This window comes from Phoca vitulina, unplaced genomic scaffold, assembly GCF_004348235.1.
Source record: "Phoca vitulina isolate PV1807 unplaced genomic scaffold, GSC_HSeal_1.0 scaffold4, whole genome shotgun sequence".
Classification (NCBI taxonomy): Eukaryota; Metazoa; Chordata; class Mammalia; order Carnivora; family Phocidae; genus Phoca; species Phoca vitulina.
In genome coordinates, this window is record NW_022589707.1 from 38457535 (window position 1) to 38477432 (window position 19898).

General features: G+C 39.0%; 1 protein-coding gene across 1 annotated transcript in view; it reads right to left on the minus strand.

The window, feature by feature from the left end:
* Positions 1–608: 608 nt before the first annotated feature.
* GARS1 (glycyl-tRNA synthetase 1) overlaps positions 609–19898 on the minus strand; it is a 47895-nt gene continuing 28605 nt past the window's right edge. The window contains exons 10-17 of the mRNA XM_032401847.1: positions 19152–19316; positions 15045–15152; positions 14067–14212; positions 9381–9466; positions 7422–7531; positions 4916–5009; positions 4063–4253; positions 609–2707 (exon numbers count right to left, since the gene is read on the minus strand). Of these exons, the coding sequence (XP_032257738.1) occupies positions 2582–2707; positions 4063–4253; positions 4916–5009; positions 7422–7531; positions 9381–9466; positions 14067–14212; positions 15045–15152; positions 19152–19316 (1026 nt within the window). The 3' untranslated portion in view covers positions 609–2581. The remainder of the gene's footprint in view (positions 2708–4062; positions 4254–4915; positions 5010–7421; positions 7532–9380; positions 9467–14066; positions 14213–15044; positions 15153–19151; positions 19317–19898) is intronic.

Consider the following 19898-nt stretch of genomic DNA (forward strand, 5'->3'; position numbering starts at 1 on the left):
ATTAATAGTTTTTCCTGGGGATAGAAGATTAAGTGCAACTATATTCAGAGATAATTTGGATTTATTTCCAGGGCACCTAGTTCTCTCATGAATAGATTCCACTGGCTAAAACAGTCACTACCGTTACCCTAAGTTTATACTGGTTTAGGAAAAGTAAATAAAGGTCTAAAAGGAATCTATTTCATGAACAAAATAATTCTGCAAGTTGTCACAGAGCTCATTTGACATCTGACATCTCTAGTACCATCTCACGCAATTACTAAGATCATTTCTGTATTTTTATGACTTGGCAATGAATTCCTTTTCTAGAACATCCAGCTACGTTCAGTATTTTACTATTACGAGCTCCTGCACTAGTCAGGCACAGAGCACTTCTCTGGACAAACCTCCTCATTGTATTTTAATGCCCTGAATTCCAACCTAGGTTTTAAAGAAGCTGTGTTCTTACGCACATTCCATGGAAATCAGTTTGAATCTGACCCTTCCCCATCACTATTTTTGGAGAGAGTGATGAACAGGAGTAACTTCTCTGAGAGACAGTGCTATTTATCCAGCTCTTGTTGAACTAGCCCACAGTCTGATACACACAAATACACAAATAATTAAGAAAAAGGACTCACAGAGCAACAAGCCAGAAAGACTCTGGCTTTAAATACATACTGAGCTTGAACAGAAGAGAGGTGAGAGGTGTGTATGTGTGTACGTGTGCGCGCAAAACTCGTGTGTCAAGAGCCTCTTCATTCAGAAGGCAGTCCTTCACCTGCTTGGGCTCAGAATCGAGCACATATGGCACAAACAGAACCCGTGAGCTCTGCTACTGGCCCACGTTCCCCACTCAGGTAATCAGTCACTTGAAATGCAGCGGGTGTTCTCTCAGGAGAAATCACACACTGGCCCTAGGGGAGAACAGAGAAGAGAAAGGGAGGGCTCCCAGAAGTAATATCCAGCACTGAACTCATGACAGATGTATTTGACAATGAAAAGTGAAGACAGTTTTAGTTCTAATCCTTTTATGATCCAAAGTAGGCAGATCCCGCTATGTATTAAATATGTATCTTTACTATTAATGAGCTTGTAAGAATGTCTGAGGTGGTGGTGATTGACTGACTGTGGAGGTACTCACTGTAAAAGGAAGTAAATTAGAATAAGCAAAGGCAACCTCCAGCCCCAATGTGAGAATGCTAGAATATATGCTAAGTCAAGAGCTGTAAGAAATCTGAGGTGAAAGGAATCCCTACAAAATGAACACTCAGTTTATTCAAAATCTAGTTCCTTCTAATAATGAATGCTTTAAAAAAGCACCAGGCAGAAGAGAAACAAGCTTCAGTAAAAGGCTTTCATCCCCAAGAAGTTCATTCAAAAATTCAAGACTCATCCCAAGTCTATTTGTTGAATACCTACTACGTACTGTGGTGGGCATCATCAGAGAGGAGATAAAAATGAAGGGAATCCCTGGGAGATCCACTACTTCAATTGTTCTTCATACCCAAGACAAAGGAAATATTCTGGAGACCACCGTGCCCCTATCTCACATTGTCTGAGAGGAGGCTGAGACACTAGACAAAGTCCTAACTCTGGAAAGAGAGTTGTTCCAATTTGCACATCCTTGAATATTTTCCTAACAAATATATGTGTTCTGAGTGTTCTATACAAAAACATAATAGAAGTCCCTCAAAAGCTGAGCCCAAAACTGCTGGGCTAGAATCACGACACCGTGATGGTTGAGAACTGCTAAGTCAGACAAGACAGGTGGGATTCCTCCAGCATCAGAAGTTTAATGATCGCCAGGGCTACCTGCGAAGCCAAGTACAAGCATGCCTTAACATAACAGGCTTCTGCCAATGCACACCCTCCCGGAGACAGAAAAGCAGTTCTTCTGTCCTCAGAACATCGTTGCTGGCAGCCCTAAGCCCCCATGGCAGCAAGCTTCCTCCTCCTCCACTGCTCCTGCTGCCCATTCCCCCGCCCTCAGCTTTTCCTAGAAGGGGTTCCAGCTGCTGACGGAATGCTTTAACACAAGGCATCACTTTCTCAAAAAAAAAAAAAAAAAAAAAAGAGAGAGAATAGAAAAAGCATATCTAGAGAGACAGAAAGTAGGTAAGTGGCTGCTTGGGGCTGGAGTTGGAATAGACAGTGGCACTAAAAGCACATGAAACCTCTTTCTGGAGTGATGGAAATGTTCTAAAATTAGATTGCATTGATGGTTGCACAATTCTGTAAATACACTAAACATCATTGAATTGGATACTTAAAACTGTTGAGTTTTATGGTATGTAAATTTTACCCCAATACGGCTGTTAATTGAAAAAAAAAAAATGTATTAACTGTGTTTAACATTAACTCATGAGCATGTCTACCCAAGGTGGGGAAAAATACAGCTTTGCTGAAAATGCAGAAAGAGGAGCAAATGGATTACAAGTTTGTTCAGAATTCCTTCAACTTTAATTGTGGGGGTCAGATCAGGCAGCCACTGAGGATAAAATGCAGTCCCCAGGAGTAATTGCAATGCTGTTTGTAAAGTGGACATGATAAGAGCTATTTTTTTATTAGGGCAAGTGGTCAAAAGTCGTTAAAATTGTCGTCATTCCTCGATTGTCTCTTTTTTACCAGTCTCTTGCCCTTCAAAGACAGGATACCTGGCCTCCACATCGGCCCACGTGATGCTGCCATTGGCCAGATCGCAGACTACACTGGGCAGTTCAGAGACCTGGGGTAATAAAGCAAAGAGAATTCCAAGAATCAACAAACTTGATTAGACCATCGAAAAAAGATTCACCCTGAACTCAGGAGACCTTATAGAGAGCCAAATCAGTGTCTAAATAATCACAAGATCCCTCTGCAAACTGGCCCCCACAGAATGTTTCCCATCACTCCTACAGAAGCCTCCTTCCTTACTTATACTCACCTTTCTCCCAGGCCTGGGTTCATGCTTTTCTCCCAGTCCAGAATGTCTAACCCCTGGATCACTCAATTCTCCCACAAAGCCTTTCCTAATTATTCTAAATCGCTGTCACCTGATGCTACTTCGTGTGCATTAACTTTAAGAGGAGGAGCTAGTCAAGTAAATGAGCGAGGGGAGACTAGCAAACCAGGAAGCCCCAACCAAGGGGGCCAGTTGTTCCTCAGTCACAACCAAACATTGGCTACCACTCAGCAGCAGTTCCTAAACTTGAGCGTGCATCAGAATCATCCAGGGGTCACATCATGCCCACCCTCTATCTGTCTCCAACCTCCCACCCCACCTGTTTCTGATTCAATAGGTCTGGGGTGAAGAGTTTGCTTATTTAACAAAATCCCAAGTGATGTGATGGTGCTGGTCCGGGGACCACACTCTGAAAACCACTATCAGATGGGAATGTAGGTCCACAGTAGCCAGATCTGGCTTTGTAAAAAGACAAACCAGAAATCCTTGACTTCCAAATTAGACTATAAACTCCTCTGGAAAAAAAGCAGTCTTTTACTTTTGTTTTCCTATTATTAACTCTCTGTAGCAAGCTGAGCACCTAACAGGCACGCTAAATAGAACCTCTGCTCAAAATTAGTCAGGCAGTTGTCAGTTAAAGTGGGTGTTCTTTCCTTCCCCTTCTGTAGTTTTCCCATCTCCATTATCCCTTCCCATTAAGTAAAATTACCGAAACATTATTGGCTATTTTGAATGGATTAACAGGAAAAGTTTATACATACATATATATCTATACATATGTACACATTTGTATAGAAATATACAAATGTCAAAGCCCCCCAAAGCCTGCCAATAAAACTATGGCAGCAACCACTTGGGATCATACATCTCTTGCCCAAATAAACAATTACATAAAAGCAAACTGCTGGAGAATGAGCCCAGAGTGAGCCAAATGGTTATAAAACATTAGATAACTGTTAACGGGTATTTTCATAATTAAGCCAAGGGGATTTGGGAATCTGTACTCTGATATAAGCCTATGATTAAAATTCAAAAGAAAAAAGGGGGTGGGGAGGCAAAAACACAACAAAATCCAAGCCAAATCAGAAGGAACCAGTATACATCTCTAAGTTAAAAATGCCAAAAAGAAGGCCAGCCACCTCTGCTCTAATCTGCCGCATGGAGTCTCGGTCCCGCAGAGTTGCCGTGTGAGGGGTCTTGTTCACTGTATCGAAGTCAATGGTGATGCCGAAAGCCACGCCAATCTCATCAGTCCTGGCGTAGCGTCTTCCAATAGACCCAGAGGAGTCGTCTACTTTGTGAGAGACGCCGTTCCTGGTCAGGGCTTCCGCTATCCAAAATAAATTAAGTAAATTAAAAATAAAAAACGGACAATGTTCCAATGTCATCTACATGTTGTCATACAAGCTTGGGAAACTTATAAAAGGGCCTGAGACAAGAGAGCAATTAAGTTACAGCTGCAAAAGAAAGAAAAATCCCCAAAGTTTACTAAGTGCCTCAGTGTAGCTCCTACCCACATCTCACCTGGCTACAGGGGAACAAGTATCACACTAAGAGCCAAGGCCAGGGGCCCCATCCAGACTCCCCCACCCCTACTTGCACAACCCCAAGCAACTCAATGAACTCTTCCCACTTCCCAACTCTGAAATCGGTGGGCCCCACCACATGACCACTAGCAGCCCATTCAGTGCTGTGGGTCCAGTTTGTTAACACTCCACTAGGATTCCCCTGATGAAGGGAGCAGCGCCAAGGTCAAGAGGAGAAGCAAGGATATTTTGAATCTGACCCTTGGGTCCTACCCTGACTAATTCAAATACTAGGAGAAAACATTCTGAACAAGCACACTCTCTTTTAGAAGTAAGGGCAGAGGCTAAAATCACTTAGATTTACTCTTTATTCAATATGTATTTTTATTTTAAAAAAGATACATTTCCTAAAATTCAGTCTACTTGACAGTGTTCCCCTGGAGATTACCCAACTGGATTTGCTTACATAATTCCTTGACAAATGGCATGAACTCCTGGTTCTGGCTCAGCGGCAGGACTGAACATTTGAATGGAGCTACTACAGCAGGGAAACTGAAGAACTACATGTTTTAAAAAAGAAAGAAATCCAAAGACATTAGTTTATAAACATCTAAACATTAATGTCCAAACTTCATTATCAAAATACCAGAAAACATAATTTGAAAAGCAGTGTGACAAAAGAGAAAAAGCAAGATGGATCTGGTTTTCAGCTCTAAATTCGAACCACTTTAGATCTAAGTCTTATGACTTAGATCTTAGTCTCTGCATCTAAAAACGGGTATCTCCCATCTGCTCTGCTTACTTCACACGTCTGTAAAAAGCTGAATGATGTGAGAGCATTCAGAAAGCTACATATAAGATGGTCATTTTTTGGTACCACATAAAAACCTTACTTCTTTCCGTGGAAACCCATGAAGAACATCCCGCCAAATCATCAAATAGTAAGTGGCAGTGCCAAAAACCAAATCCCATTCTGTCCTTTAAGAAATTCAGCACAGCTGAAGGATCTGTGAGTCTTAGTGACCAGGTAAAACAGAAAAGTTTAATTAGTTTGCAAATGTATATTCAAAAGAAATAGGGTGAAACAAAGAGATGCTTTGTATACCTATACCGAAAAGTACAACCCTCCTAAACTGCTCCTAACGTAGGTTTCAGAGTTACTGAGACATAATGAAAGCAAATATATTCTGTGGAAGGCAAACTAGTCTACCGCTCTGAGTTGAAAATAAGAGCTGAAGTCAGTTTTTAAATAATATTTGTATAAAAGGGCCACAGGAAGGCAAGAATATGGAACTCAGAATGAAGAGGTCCCATAAAAATCACTGACACGGGTTCCAGCTGAGTCCCTCAAAAGCCCCATTAGCTTTAAATGCCAAGCGGCAGTGACGACCCCTGCTATAAGTCCTAGACTCCATGGCTGCCCAAATCACAGAACATTCAGAATTCCACTCCTCTCCTCTATCTGGTGAGAGAGAAGTAAGGACCTGCCTTTATAGAAAAATAATTTTTTAAATCTCACTGGCAATGTTTTTATACCAAATTTATAAGAAAATGGATTAAGGGACAATGTGATTAAAATTTAGAAACATTTCTGGCTTCTCAGAGCCTAATCAAATTTCTGTTCATGAGAGTAATCTCTGTGCAATTCATAAAACACTGTCACTAATTTGTTCTTGCTTAGCCCTTATAAAATTTCTAAAGTTCTAGTTATACCAATATTGTTAGATTCAAAGAAACAGCTAAAAGATTTTTTAAAAACCTTTTTATTAGAAAATAAACAGAAAAGGCCCGAAGCAAACTTAGTATGTAAAAAGAACACTTTCAGTATGCCACCATTCCTCAAGAATAACCATGCCTATATTTACACGTCTGGTGTCTAGACCAGGCTCTTACCATCTGTTGAATGAATGAAAAGCTATTCCTTAAATGTCAAGAAATTAAGATGCAATTAGGGCAGAGAATAAAACAGTAAGTTTATTAGCTACATTATTACCAAGAGTATATCAGACTTTCTAAAATACTGGCACCAAGAACTCATCAGTCTATTCTTCAAGGTTAAATGTCCTAGAAAGAACTATATGTCTCACATCATGTACACTCAGCTGCAGAATGGTCATGCAGGTAAGAATGTTTCATTCACTTAATTTGGCACATACAACCTTTCCACTCTAGCCAGTCTTCTGAATGATTTTCCTGGAAATCTGTGCCTATAAACGACACGAGTGTAATTTCTGCAGGGATGGCAAGGTGAGAAAGGTGGAGTAAGGCAGAGTGAAGAGATAAAGTGGAAGGCATGGAGCAGTGATTCAGAAGCATGAGGGCCAAAAGACAGTGTGTGGGAGTTAATGAAGACTTCTTAGAAACATTTACCTTTAGCAGTGCTTGAATGCTAGGAAAGGCTCTACCCCAAATACCACTGCCCAATTTACTACCCTGTCAATTTCTCACACTGGAATCACTTGGGGGTTCTTATAAAAAAATACAGATCCCTAGGTCTCAGATCTGTGAATCAGTATCTCTGGACCAGAACCTTTTTCCCCAAAGTCCCCAAATTTTATGCAGTTTGAGAAAGTTCCCTTTAACACTTCACCAGTGCTTGGCTACAGTTATTTGGTTGGTCCAAATTCTCTGAGCCATCCCCTTCTTCCCAATTTTCTGAAAACATGAGTATATCCAGAAAGTGCCAGTATCTTCCACTGATGCAATACAGATAGTTCCCCCACAGTAATATGTTGTCTCAGAATAAAGAGCACCAGGCAACTGAAACAACCCCATCTAGAATGACCTAGATATTCCAAAGCTCAAGTGAGCTAACATAAGAAAGTTCTTTGCTTTGTAAACAGTTAAGCAAAGATGAGTGTTAATGCCACTAGTACATAACCAATCATTCCAGAGTCTTATTAATAATGTACTTCAATAAGTTTCATTCCCTGACACTGTGAGAGAATAGCACACTATCCAAGATAACTTACCGTTCTCTGCTCATCTCCCTCACGTACATGGAATGTATGTTCAAATACCGTATACATGATCCTGCCCAGGCCAAAGGAGGGTTCAATTACATTCGGAACAACTTCTTCCACTGCAAAAGAGATAGAAATCCAATAACATTCTCTCAAACCCTACATAATGCATTGCGGGTCCTCTCTCAACAATTCTTATTAGCACTAAAAAGATCTCTATTCTAGATGGACTTGAGTGATCCTATACATCAGGACAAAGAAGTCAGAACATTCCTTAAAACTATTTGCTGGTAAGAAATATGATGCCTTTAAAGAGAAAGCAGGAGTGAAAAAATTTTTCACCAAATTGTTCTTTGTTTGTACAGCGTAAAACTGAAACAAGGTACCAGTGTTCCTTCCGTAGTATGCCACAGCATGCTATGTACGCCAAGTAGACCACAGTTGGTAAGCTATGAGCAAGAGCAGCTACTCCATCATCTGCCTTGCCTTGCAGAAAGCATTAGAACTTTTGAGCCTTTTTTTTAAAAGATTTTATTTATTTGACAGAGAGAGAGACACCGAGAGAGGGAACACAAGCAGGGGGAGTGGGAGAGGGAGAAGCACGCTTCCCGCAGAGCAGGGAGCCCCATGTGGGGCTCGATCCCAGGACCCTGAGATCATGACCTGAGCCGAAGGCAGATGTGTAACGACTGAGCCACCCAGGCGCCCCTCGAGCTTTTATAAGACTATGAGAACCAAAAATCTACCAGCATAGCTGGAAAAATTAACAAAAACAATTCCTACACACAAGTATCACATGCTTTGGGTTTTACTTTTTATCTTGCTGTCTTGATGAGAACTCTTTAAGAAAGTCAGGTTACTGCCATTGTACTCCCAAGGTTCTGGGGTCAAGAGGCCCTCAGAGAAGAGTTTGCTGGGGGATCTGCACTCAATCAAAGACATTTTACCAGAGGCCTCACATGGGGGAGGCTACACCTGTGGTGCACACAGGAAATGGATTCATTATGACTTATTATTCAGAAAGGAAGGCCTGCTAAGCACTGGGTCTTAGGTAACTGACCTTAACCTTGGATAGTCTGTTTCAAGGGAAATGAGATAAGTAGAACCAAAAATTCACATATGTGGAGGAAAAGAGAGGCTGTTTCTTTTGTCTGTGATAAAGAGTAAGAATAACATTTTAGAAATATGACCAAGGCATCTCCTGCCCATCCTTCTGGGTCACCTAAGCCACGGTGAAGTACAGTTCTGAACCAGCTGCCAGAATGGTGGCTAAAAAGCCCCAGAGCAAGAAGGATCCCCTGCTTACTCTGATCACTGCTCAGACGGTTTTTACAGCTCACTGAAGCTTGGCTAGAGGGCAAGCCAAAAACTAATGGAAAAGTACGCATGCTCTCTCCAATAGCAGTAGCTTCTCAAATACCCACCTACTACTCTAAGTTTCCAGAAGCTTCCACTCAGCCACAGTTAACCATAAGCATCCTTTGTATATTTTCCAAAACACTCATATCCCAATTCATGTAATTTGTTCTCCAAAAAATAATCACCTCCTTATCTTTTAAAAAAGCATGAAAGATCACTAATCTAAATGACTTTTTAAAAGGTTAATTTGCCACAAGAGAGTGAAGGGGTGAGTTCTCCCCTTTGCTTAAAAAAACAAAAGGACATTTCCTTAAAATGGGAGAAAATGAAAAGATGGTTTTAATCAAAGAGATATTCTTCATATGCACCTCAGTTCATAGGAAATACAAAGGGGGCATTATAAACTATTTTTCAGTATTAATACATTTAAGTTTTTTAAAAAGGCAAAAGATAATGCCTTAAATATATTCATCAAATTTAGGGTTGTGGCCTTAAGTATTTCTTTTTCTTCTCCAAATTTTCTATAAAATGGTTATGTCATAAAACGTAAAAAACTTTAAGGAGTAATGATTTTTTGTGTTTGTTTCTTAATTATTTTTACAAACTTACCATGTAGTGTTTTTTGGAATCTCTTCACGTTGACCATGTCTTTTGTTAACTGAAATGTTTTCCCCTCAGTTTCAATAGTGAATTCCCTACAAAGAAAACACACCACATATTAGTGAAAACATGCATTCCTATCTCTTAATTTAAAGTTTTACCAATTGCTAGACTCTTTTTTTTTTTTTTTTTAAAGATTTTATTTACTTATTTGAGAGAGAGAGCACAAGAGGGGGGAGCGGGAGAGGGAGAAGCAGACTCCCTGCTGAGCAGGGAGCCCGATGAGGGACTCGATCCCGGGACTCCAGGATCATGACCTGAGCTGAAGGCAGTCGCTTAACCAACTGAGCCACCCAGGCGCCCCCATAGACTCTTTTAAGTGTAATACAGGTTGGTCAATTCTCCAGATAAAATAGCTGAAGTCAAATTTAAATTATTTCATAAGGAACACCAAATTAAGTATTATTTTAATAATGGCACCAAATAGTATTCTGGGAAGCACCCAAAAACGTGACTAGTCTTATAAAATTCCACAAGTGACTCAATTAATAATTCCTTTGGTTTTGAGATCAAAATAAAGCCAAAACCACTTTTTAAAAAAAAATTCAGTTTTAGAATAATTACAATAAATTTGTCAGAAAAAGGCCTGCGGCAAAAAGACCACTGTTCTCATTATTGTCCCCAGAAATGTAAAACTGACCAGCTTGTCATCTTATAGAAGGTAATTTTAAAACCCCCACACTAATTCCAAAATAAATTTTGACACTTATGTTGAAGATCAGCTTAAAGAAGTTTAATGATTCTGTTCGATATGTCAATATAAAACACTATCCCTCCAAAAATCAGTGACTGCGTTATGTTCATATCCTGAGATATGCCCATTCCACTACTGGTTATAAGAATTCACCTTTATCAAGTAGGGATTGTCTTGGCTCACAAGCAGCTCAGTGCCAGGAAGAGAGCCCTCATGTGGCACACTTTGCACTGCATTTTGCTAGTTTCTAGCACTGATAATCTCATGCATCATGAGTGGTTTTCACTCACTTCCTCCATTTTTACTATTCTGTCTGAAGTTTGTAAGTGCATTAAAATGCCATTACATAAGCATTATCATATATATTCTGTGAGTACAGTCTAAGTGTAAAGTAGGTAGCCTACGGTCATAAAAAATGCTGAAATTAGCAAGAAGCCATTATTTGAGAATAATTAATAAAGGAAACTGTCATGTTTATGACAGATAATGGTATCTAACTAGTGCTCTAACTTGTCCATTTTAATGACATTTGATAGTGTTTTAACATAAATCGATGTTAATTCTGGGAGACCAGAATGCTTTAAAAATTTTCCTACTGAAATGGACAATCATATCTTCAACTTGTTACAAGGGTTCATCTTATAAAACTTCTCTTGACAATATTCTCAGGCAACCACCATCACCCCAAGGCTCCATTTCAATCCCCTCCACTCCCAGTCAACTAATGATGTGCTTTCTACCACTATAAACTCGATTCATCTTTCCTAGTTTTACATATAATCTTTTGTGTCAGACTTCTTTCACTTTGCCTATTGTCTAGGGCCAGATATGAACTATTTCACGGTTTGCAGGCCATATGCAGTCTCTCGTATTTTCTGCTTTATTATTTTTTAGTCTCTTGTATTCTCTGCTTGTTTTTTTACTTTTATTTTTTCAAAGAGTTTATTTGAGATGGGGCGCCTGGGTGGCTCAGTCGTTAAGCGTATGCCTTCGGCTCAGGTCGTGATCTCGGGGTCCTGGGATCGAGCCCCGCATCGGGCTCCCTGCTCAGCGGGAAGCCTGCTTCTCCCTCTCCCACTCCCCCTGCTTGTGTTCCCTCTCTCGCTGTGTCTCTCTCTGTCAAATAAATTAATAAAATCTTAAAAAAATAAAATAAGATAAAGAGTTTATTTGAGAGAGAGGGGGAGAGAGAGAGAGCACGAGCAGGGGAAAGTGGCAGAGGGAGAGGGAGAAGCAGACCCCCTGCTGAGGAGAGAGCCCGACGTGGGCCCCAGGATCCCAGGGCCCCAGGATCATGACCTGAGCCAAAAGCAGATGCTTAACTGACTGAGCCACCCAGGAGACCCTTCTTTGCTTTTTTAAACAACACTTAGAAAATAATGCAAAACTCAGTTGGAGGGCTGCACAAAAAAACAATATAAAAGATTTTACAAGTTCACTTAAAAAACTGTACTCTTCAGTTATTAGGTATTCTATAAATGGCAATTAAGTTGATTAATAATGTTTATATCTTCAAACTCCTGTTTTGTTTTGTTTTGTCTCCTTACTCTACCAATTACTGACAGAGGGTGTAGAAATCTGACTGTAATTGTGGATTTGTCTATTTTTCCTTTCAGTTCTGTCAAGTTTGCTTTATATATTTTGAGGTTGTTTTCAGTTGCATACAGTTAGAAGTAATATGCCTTCTTGATGAACTGATCCCTTTAACATTATGAAATGTAACTCTGTCTCTGGCAATTTCCTGTGTTCTGAAGTTGACTTTACCTGATATTAATACAGCCACTCCTAACTTAATGATTAATATTTGTATAGGAAATATGTTTTGATTCTGTTTAAGCCTATTTGTGTATTACAATTACATCAAGTTTCCTGTAAACAGCATTTAATTGGGTCTTGATATAACTAGTCGGACAATCGATGGCTATTAATTCAAGTGTTTAATTACATTTAATATAATTATTGATACTGCTGAGTTTAAATCTAACACTTCAAGAGTTACTTTCTATTTGTCTCTTCTTTGTTCATTTTTCCCCTTCTCCTGCTTTCTTCTGGAGTATTTTTTATTATTCTATTTTATCTCCCTTACTGGTTTATTATTTAGTTTTTGTGTGTTTTTTCCAGGTAATTGCTCTAGAGTTAACTATATGTACTTTTTCAAACTTACCAGAGTCTACCCTCAAAGAGTATTATGCCATTTCACATGTAATGTGTGCACCTTACAACAGTATATTCCCAATTCTTTGCTCTCATCCTTTGAGCTGTAGATGGCCTATATTTTACTTCTATGTTATAAATTTCACAATATATTGTTACTGTTTTTGCTTTATTTTTTTAAGATTTTATTAATTTGAGAGAGAGAGAAGCACAAGCAGGGGAAGGGACAGAAGGAGAGGGAGAAGCAGACTCCCCACTGAGCAGGGAGCCCAACTCAGGGCTCGATCCCAGGACCCTGGAATCATGACCTGAGCGGAAGGCAGATGCTTAACTGACTGAGCCACCCAGGTGCCCCTGTCTTTGCTCCTTTTAACATAATGAGTCTTTGTTCCCCTGGCTACTTTAAAGACTTTTCTCTTCATTATTGGTTTTCAGCAATTTGATTCTAATATACCTTCATGTGGTTTTCTTTGTATTTATTCTGCTTGAGGTTGAACTTCTTGAATCTGGGTTTACAGTTTGCATCAAACTTGGAAAATTTTGACCTATCCTATGTATCTTCAGATTATTTTCTCTGTACACCCTCTCTGTGACTCCTGATTACACATGTTAGATTGCCTCATATTGATCCAAAGGACATTCTTTCCCCAGTCTCTTTTTTTTCTATGCTTCCCTTTGGATAGTTTCTATTACTATGTCTTTAAATTCAATGATCTTCCTTCTGCAATGTTTAATCTACTGTTAATCCCAGTTGGTGAATTCTCATTTGCAATACTTCCTCTAGATGTTTGCCGGTTCTTTTTTTGATATATATTTCCATTTCTCACCTCATATGTTCATGTTTTCCCTTATATCTTTGACCATATGAAGTATATTTATTACTGTTTTAACATCCTTATGTGTTTATTCCATCATGTTTGTCACTTCTAGGTGTTTCTTTTGACTGACCTCCTCAATATGGGTCACGTTTTCGTGCTTCTTCATATGTTTAGAACTTTTTTTTTAAGTAGGCTCCACGCCTAGCGTGGAATCCAAAGTGGGGCTTGAACTCACAACTCTTTTTTTTTTTTTTTTTTTTTTTTTTTTTAAAGATTTTTTAAATTTATTTATTTGACAGAGAGAGAGATAGTGAGAGAGGGAACACAAGCTGGGGGAGTGGGAGGGGGAGAAGCAGGCTTCCCGCTGAGCAGGGAGCCCGATGCGGGCCTCGATCCCAGGACCCCGGGATCATGACCTGAGCCGAAGGCAGACGCTTAACGACTGAGCCACCCAGGCGCCCTGAACTCACAACTCTTGAGATCATGACCTGTGCTGAGATCAAGAGTCAGACACTTAACTGACTGAGCCACCCAGGCACCCCTATTTATAAGTTTTTTATTGTTTGTCGGACACAGTAAATTTTACATTGTTTAGTACTGGATTTTGTCATATTTCTTTATAGATGTCTCTGTATCTTTATATTTATGCTTAAAACAATTACAGAGACCACTCCAAAGCTCAAAAGAAAAAAAAAGAAATGAATGAGAGAATGTCATTTCTAATTATTCCTCAGTCACTTCCTTAGACAAAACTCCTCCTCTAAGAAAGTTACTGGGGAAAAAAAAAAGATCATTTCAAATCTATTTCCAGGCTATAATGCCAGAATCTCAGTAAACACAGTTCTTTAAATATAGAGAGAATACTTACCTGCAAAAAATGTCTAAAGAAACTGATCTTACCCTTTCAGAATCTGCAGAGAGGACATATCTAAGTGGAGCCCATATAAAAGTACACATCTTAAATCTTACCCTTTTTCATTCAGTAGTTTCTCCATTTCTGTAATGTAACACTCATCACAAACAGCCAGGTACTCCAGCACCAGCTTTGCATCCTTCTTATATGCCTTACCAATTGCTCCCTTATTGGGTTCAAACTGAACAACATTGACTGTTTTGTATGAAGTAGTCAAGGAACCAAAAAACACAGAGAACTGCCATAGTATTTCGGAAAACGATCTTGAGGACAATCCATCATCAAATTAAAACAATGACTAGTTCTCTACTGGCATCCTAGATCCTGTTTATACTGATTTCAAGTGTAAGATGAAATAACTACCCACAAAATCATTAGACAAACCTCACTGAAAATAAGTAAACACTGTCAACAGAGACTTTTACAAAGTTACAGTGAGATAAAAGGGATATTATTCTAATCAGCAACATAACCTGATACACAGCATAATTACCTCTACTTACCATTTACTGATTTCTGAAATGTCCCAAACACAACAGGATCTACTTTCTGTCACTGGCCTAGCCCTAAGATGAGTTCACGACCTCACTGCCTACTAAAGAATGGAAATTTCTTTGCTGATTTACAGACTAAGTGAGCTAAATTATTATTTCATCTACCATAAAATGGCACTCATCTTTTCATAGAGAAAGTATTCACCAGGTGCCCTTTATTTAAAGAGCACATAGGTAGGTGCAGGTGTGGAGAAATGTATTGTGGAAACAGCTGAGAATAACTGGCCAACACTCGGAAAGACATTCAGAGCACTTTTCTGAATATGTTTCTTTTAAAGACCAAACAATGGGTGGGTATATCAGATTACAAAAAAGAGACTAGGCAAGGAGCAATGAGATGGGTAGAATAATAGGTTTAAATAAGTGTTACCACAATATCCAAAACATCTGTTTATCCATAGAATGTGTAGACTTGGATTTATCCATTTTCAAGATGTTTACACTTTAGACCTGAGTTGCTGAAGTGACCAGAAAGGATATGGGCTCTTTCAGAGGTTTCTCAGCTACAAGTGGGACTTTGGTGGCTCGAGCATGACAAGAAAGGTCATAACAGGAACGATCAGCACATCCGACGATCTCAATCCAGCCCTAAGAAGACATAATAGATAAAAACACTTATTGCACTGGGTTCATTCACAGATGCATGCAGATTGTAAGTAATTTTCACATACCCAAAGATAAATTATAGCATCTCCACTCAACTTTTATAAATGTTTGAAATGGGAATAGTTCTATACATCAGGCAGCTCACAAACCTATAAAATATAATTCACACATGTACACAAAGTTGTCTTCTTATTTTCTGGGCAGATTTCTTTTGCCATATTGTGAATGTGGGGTAAACTAATAGAGTCTAGGATTTAACTATAGAAATAAAACCTGAACCTAGACAAAACCAGTAGATGTGTTTCAAATTTGAGGCCAGGATTCAAAATCAATCTGGCAGAAACCACTACTCTCTTTGGATGAAGTGTCTATTGATCTCACAACCTGGCATCAAATGGCTGTGCTAAACACACACCTCAGCTGACCATGAACGTGGGCATTTGTGTTCAATTCAGTTTCTTACACAACAAAAGAGATCTCAATAAAGAGCAGGTAACATTTAAGTCACAGAATAAAACTTAACAGCAACAGCACCACATAGATGTTAAAGACTTCTTTTAGGAGATATCTAGTCAGTCCTCATGAATATTTATATTTTGCCTTTGATCCAAAGAGTATGAAAAATTGCAACTGTCACAACTACTAAGCTTTCCAAGCATGTTACCACATGGGGTGCATGAACTAAAGAGGGCACAAGCTCAGAAACCCCAACACATAACAACAAAACAGAAATTAAAAGAATGAAACCGAAAATCATGTCACTTGATCATATGACATGCACTGAAGATGTCAACATATTTATGTACTAAAAGATAAAATCACAAAAACATGTCCGAGAACGGCAAGTAACAACTCTGGGATAGTGGTTAACTCTGAGGAAGAAGAGAAGGGTGGAGCATTAGCTGCCTCAGTGACTTTTTTTTCATTAAAAAAATAAAATATGAAGCACACAAAAAGGAAGTGTTCGTCTTTTCTTGAATGCATGGACTGTCTAATTTCTATTTATCAGACTGTTCTACTGATGGAGTGCTTCAGATAAGGGGAGGGAAGCTCTTTACCTGTTTTATTTCTCTGATTTAAGTGAGTGAGAAACAAGTCTCCTTTGTTCTCTTAGGCTGCAACGGAAGAACTTTGATAAGGTTTTGGCATTTCCTTTGCTTTATAAAACATGCTCAGCAAACGGCACCAGTTGTCTACAGTTTGGTAAACTGTTAACAATTAAGACATTTTATAAAGCAACTAGTTTAACAAAATCACTACTGTGAGGACTTAAAACAATAAAAAGTCTTTAAAGGAGTTCTTCCCTCTTCTTGAAAGTTCCTGTTACTTTCGAGCTTCTGGTTTTGTTTAGTTTCCCAATGACCTTATGTAAAATGTTGTAGCCTAATCTCAATGCTGGGCCCACATTTTCCTTTTTTCAATTTTATTCTTTAATTAAAAAAAAAATGTAGGTACAATTGACATGAAACATTATGTTAGTTTCAGGTATGCAATATAATGATTCAGTATTTGTAGATAATGCAAAATAAGCACCATAATAAGTCCAGTTAACATCCAGCACCACACCTGGTTCCAGAACTTATAGGACCTACTCTCCTAGCAGCTTTCAAATATACAATACAGCATTATTAACTATCGTCACCATGATGTTCATCACATCTGCAAGACTGAGGCCCACATTTTCTGATTCTCAGTACTTGATGATTTAGCCACAGCTCACAGTGGCACTCAGAAAAGCATGAGCAGGAATGCCGCAGGGTCTATTAAAGCAATGTAGCACAATGGTTAAGCGCACGGGCCTGGAGTGAGACAGCCCTGGTTCATTCCCCAGTTCTACCACTCACTGTGAGACTCAAGCAAATTGCTTAACTTCTCAGCACTTCGGTCTCCTCAGAAATAGGACCTATGATGAGGATTACACGAGATACTACATATGAAGCATTTAGAATGGAAAAGCACAGTCCTTACCAAATATACATGTTGAATGCACAAACAAATGAAAGAAATAAAATGTAATCCAGGCCCCACTCAGAATCTCAAGTGAGACAGTAAGAATCCGTGTCTGCTTTAACAAAATTAGTCAGAGCAAACTAAGAAAGGGAACTGGTATGGAACAAAGAGAAAAGAAATAATCTTTTCTCACACAACACAGAAAATATTTTATTGGCTTGATGTGCAAATACGAAGAAATTCCAGAAAATTTAAAACATGTAAAGAAATTATATAATTTCTATAATCTATAGAATCTATAATCTATATAATCCAAAAACAACTAGTGCTATCATTTTTTTTTTTTTTTTAAAGATTTTATTTATTTATTTGACAGAGAGAGACACAGCGAGAGAGGGAACACAGGCAGGCGGAGTGGGAGAGGGAGAAGCAGGCTTCCCGCTGAGCAGGGAGCCCAATGCAGGGCTCGATCCCAGGACCCTGGGATCATGACCCGAGCCGAAGGCAGACGCTTAACGACTGAGCCACCCAGGCGCCCCTAGTGCTATCATTTTGGCGTACATGTCAAGCAAGTATGTGAGGAAAATAAAGTAACAAGAAAAACTTAACAGATTATAGAAATTCTTTCCTAAATCCACAAAAGAAAAAGAATATATTTAAAACAACATCAATAACACCCACTACAGATATCTGCGTACCATTATGCATGTATACATGCATATATGTTTGTCATGCATGTAAAGCCATCTAGAACAGTGGCTAAAAAAACCCATGGGGCTAAGAATGGTTTTTATATTTTTAAAGGGTTGTGAAAGAAAGAAAGAAAGAAAAAAGAAAGAAAGAAAGAAAGAAAGAAAGAAAAAGAAAGAAACAACAACAAAGAAGCAACAAAAATCTGCAAAGCCCAAAGTATTTTTACTACATTTACTATAGAAAATATGTGCTGATCCCTGATGTAGAAGAGACGTGAACAACTTTTGGGGAGATGTATACAAATGGAAGTTTCACTTTCTACATAATATTCTTCAGAATTACTTTTTGCTTTTCATTTTACAAAAATGAGTCATTTTTATTTCTATTTTTAAAAATGAATCTATTAAAAGAAAGTCATTTTGCAAAGTAAAGAGTGAAACCAAGGGTACATGGGAACGAATGACTGTCAAAAGTCACCGAAGAGCCTCTCTAGCACCAAATAAGGGAAATGCCAGGAGGCTCTCAGGCCCCTTGTTCTGGATACCACCTTGTTCCCACTGCTACCAGGGCAGAAAGCAACTTCTATATCCAAATGTCTTTTTTTAACTTATTTTTTAAATGTTTATTTTTAGTAATCTCTACACCCACTATGGGGCTCAAACTCACGACCCTGAGATCAAGAGTCGCATGCTCTTCTGACTGAGCCAACCAGCCAGCCCTCCTATACCCAAATGTCTGTCAATTCTAAGCTCCAGTATGAATGTTCATGTTTGGGAGGTGGGGGTGGTAAAGTACAGAGAATCGGTAGCTGGGCAGTCTTCCCTGAATTATTATTAATACACAGAATTTGAGATAAGGTAGTTCCTAAGCAAGAGATCCTAACTACTAGTCTACCACCAAAACCTAACAAATAGCTCTCTAAACAAAGAGCACCATGTCTTTCTTTACTCAGCCCTACCACATTTCCAACATTTGCTAGGGTCCTTGTCAGGAAGGAGGCCACTCCAACTTAGCTGCACCCAGGGATATTACTCATAACACTGCCCACCCCAGGAATGTACACACCAGCACTGCCCCATCATTGACCTTCCCTCTCTGTCTCTCTTACTCTCAGTCTCTGTAAAAGCCATCTAAGTCTACAAAGGGCTATTGAGACACAAGAGTAACCCATAACCCTTTCCTTGTAAGAGGGCAGGGGGCAACTGCTTTTTCCATTTTGCTTTGGAAAAGACCTCTTTTCTCTTTGTTGCTCTCTGACATACAGCACACAAAAAGCAATTTTGATATCCATGCTCCTAAGTGAAGATCACATGCTAACAAGCCTTCCATTCTTCTTACATAGGATGTTTTAGATTCGGCATCCCAACAGTCACAGGCGTAGTGGGCCATCTCGTTCTCCATATGCTGGCGGAAGCGGAGTTTATCTGGAGATACTCCAACCTTCGTGAGATAGAGGTAGATGCGGCCAATGAAGTAACCTAATACTGAGTTGTTAATCACACCCTAAAAATCAATGAGTAAACAAGTTAGTAAATAAATAAGCAAGCAAATATGCAAACAAGCACAGAAGAAGGAAAAAATACACATTCTTTCGAAGGCCAATGCACCATTTTTGATTTATTCACATTCTACTGAAAAATATTTGAAACACAAGGTAAGCTAATTTATCCAGCTTTCAGAACAATCTCAAATACCCAGAATGTGATTGTGGCTATTTTTAAATGGGTTAATGTCAAATTAACAAGCTCATAATAACAAAGTCATTGAAAATCTTTCTGCCATACTCACTGGGTCAGCAAAACTTCAGCCCAATACCTCATACCTTCTAAATCTAGAGCACTAAAAATGCCATTCATAATAATGACCCTACAGAGGGGCAGATATATTTCTTCTGAATTAACAAAAGTAATAAGACATGTTGAAGGGGATTTTAATGTACCCTTATCCACTGAAGTTTGTGCACCCCATATTGTATATGTCATCTTCTGATTCCAGTACCAGAAAGATCTTAGAAATCATCTAGCCCCATCTCCTACCCACTGTAGGGCTCTTCTCTGCAAAATGGCTGGCAAGTTATCACCCAGC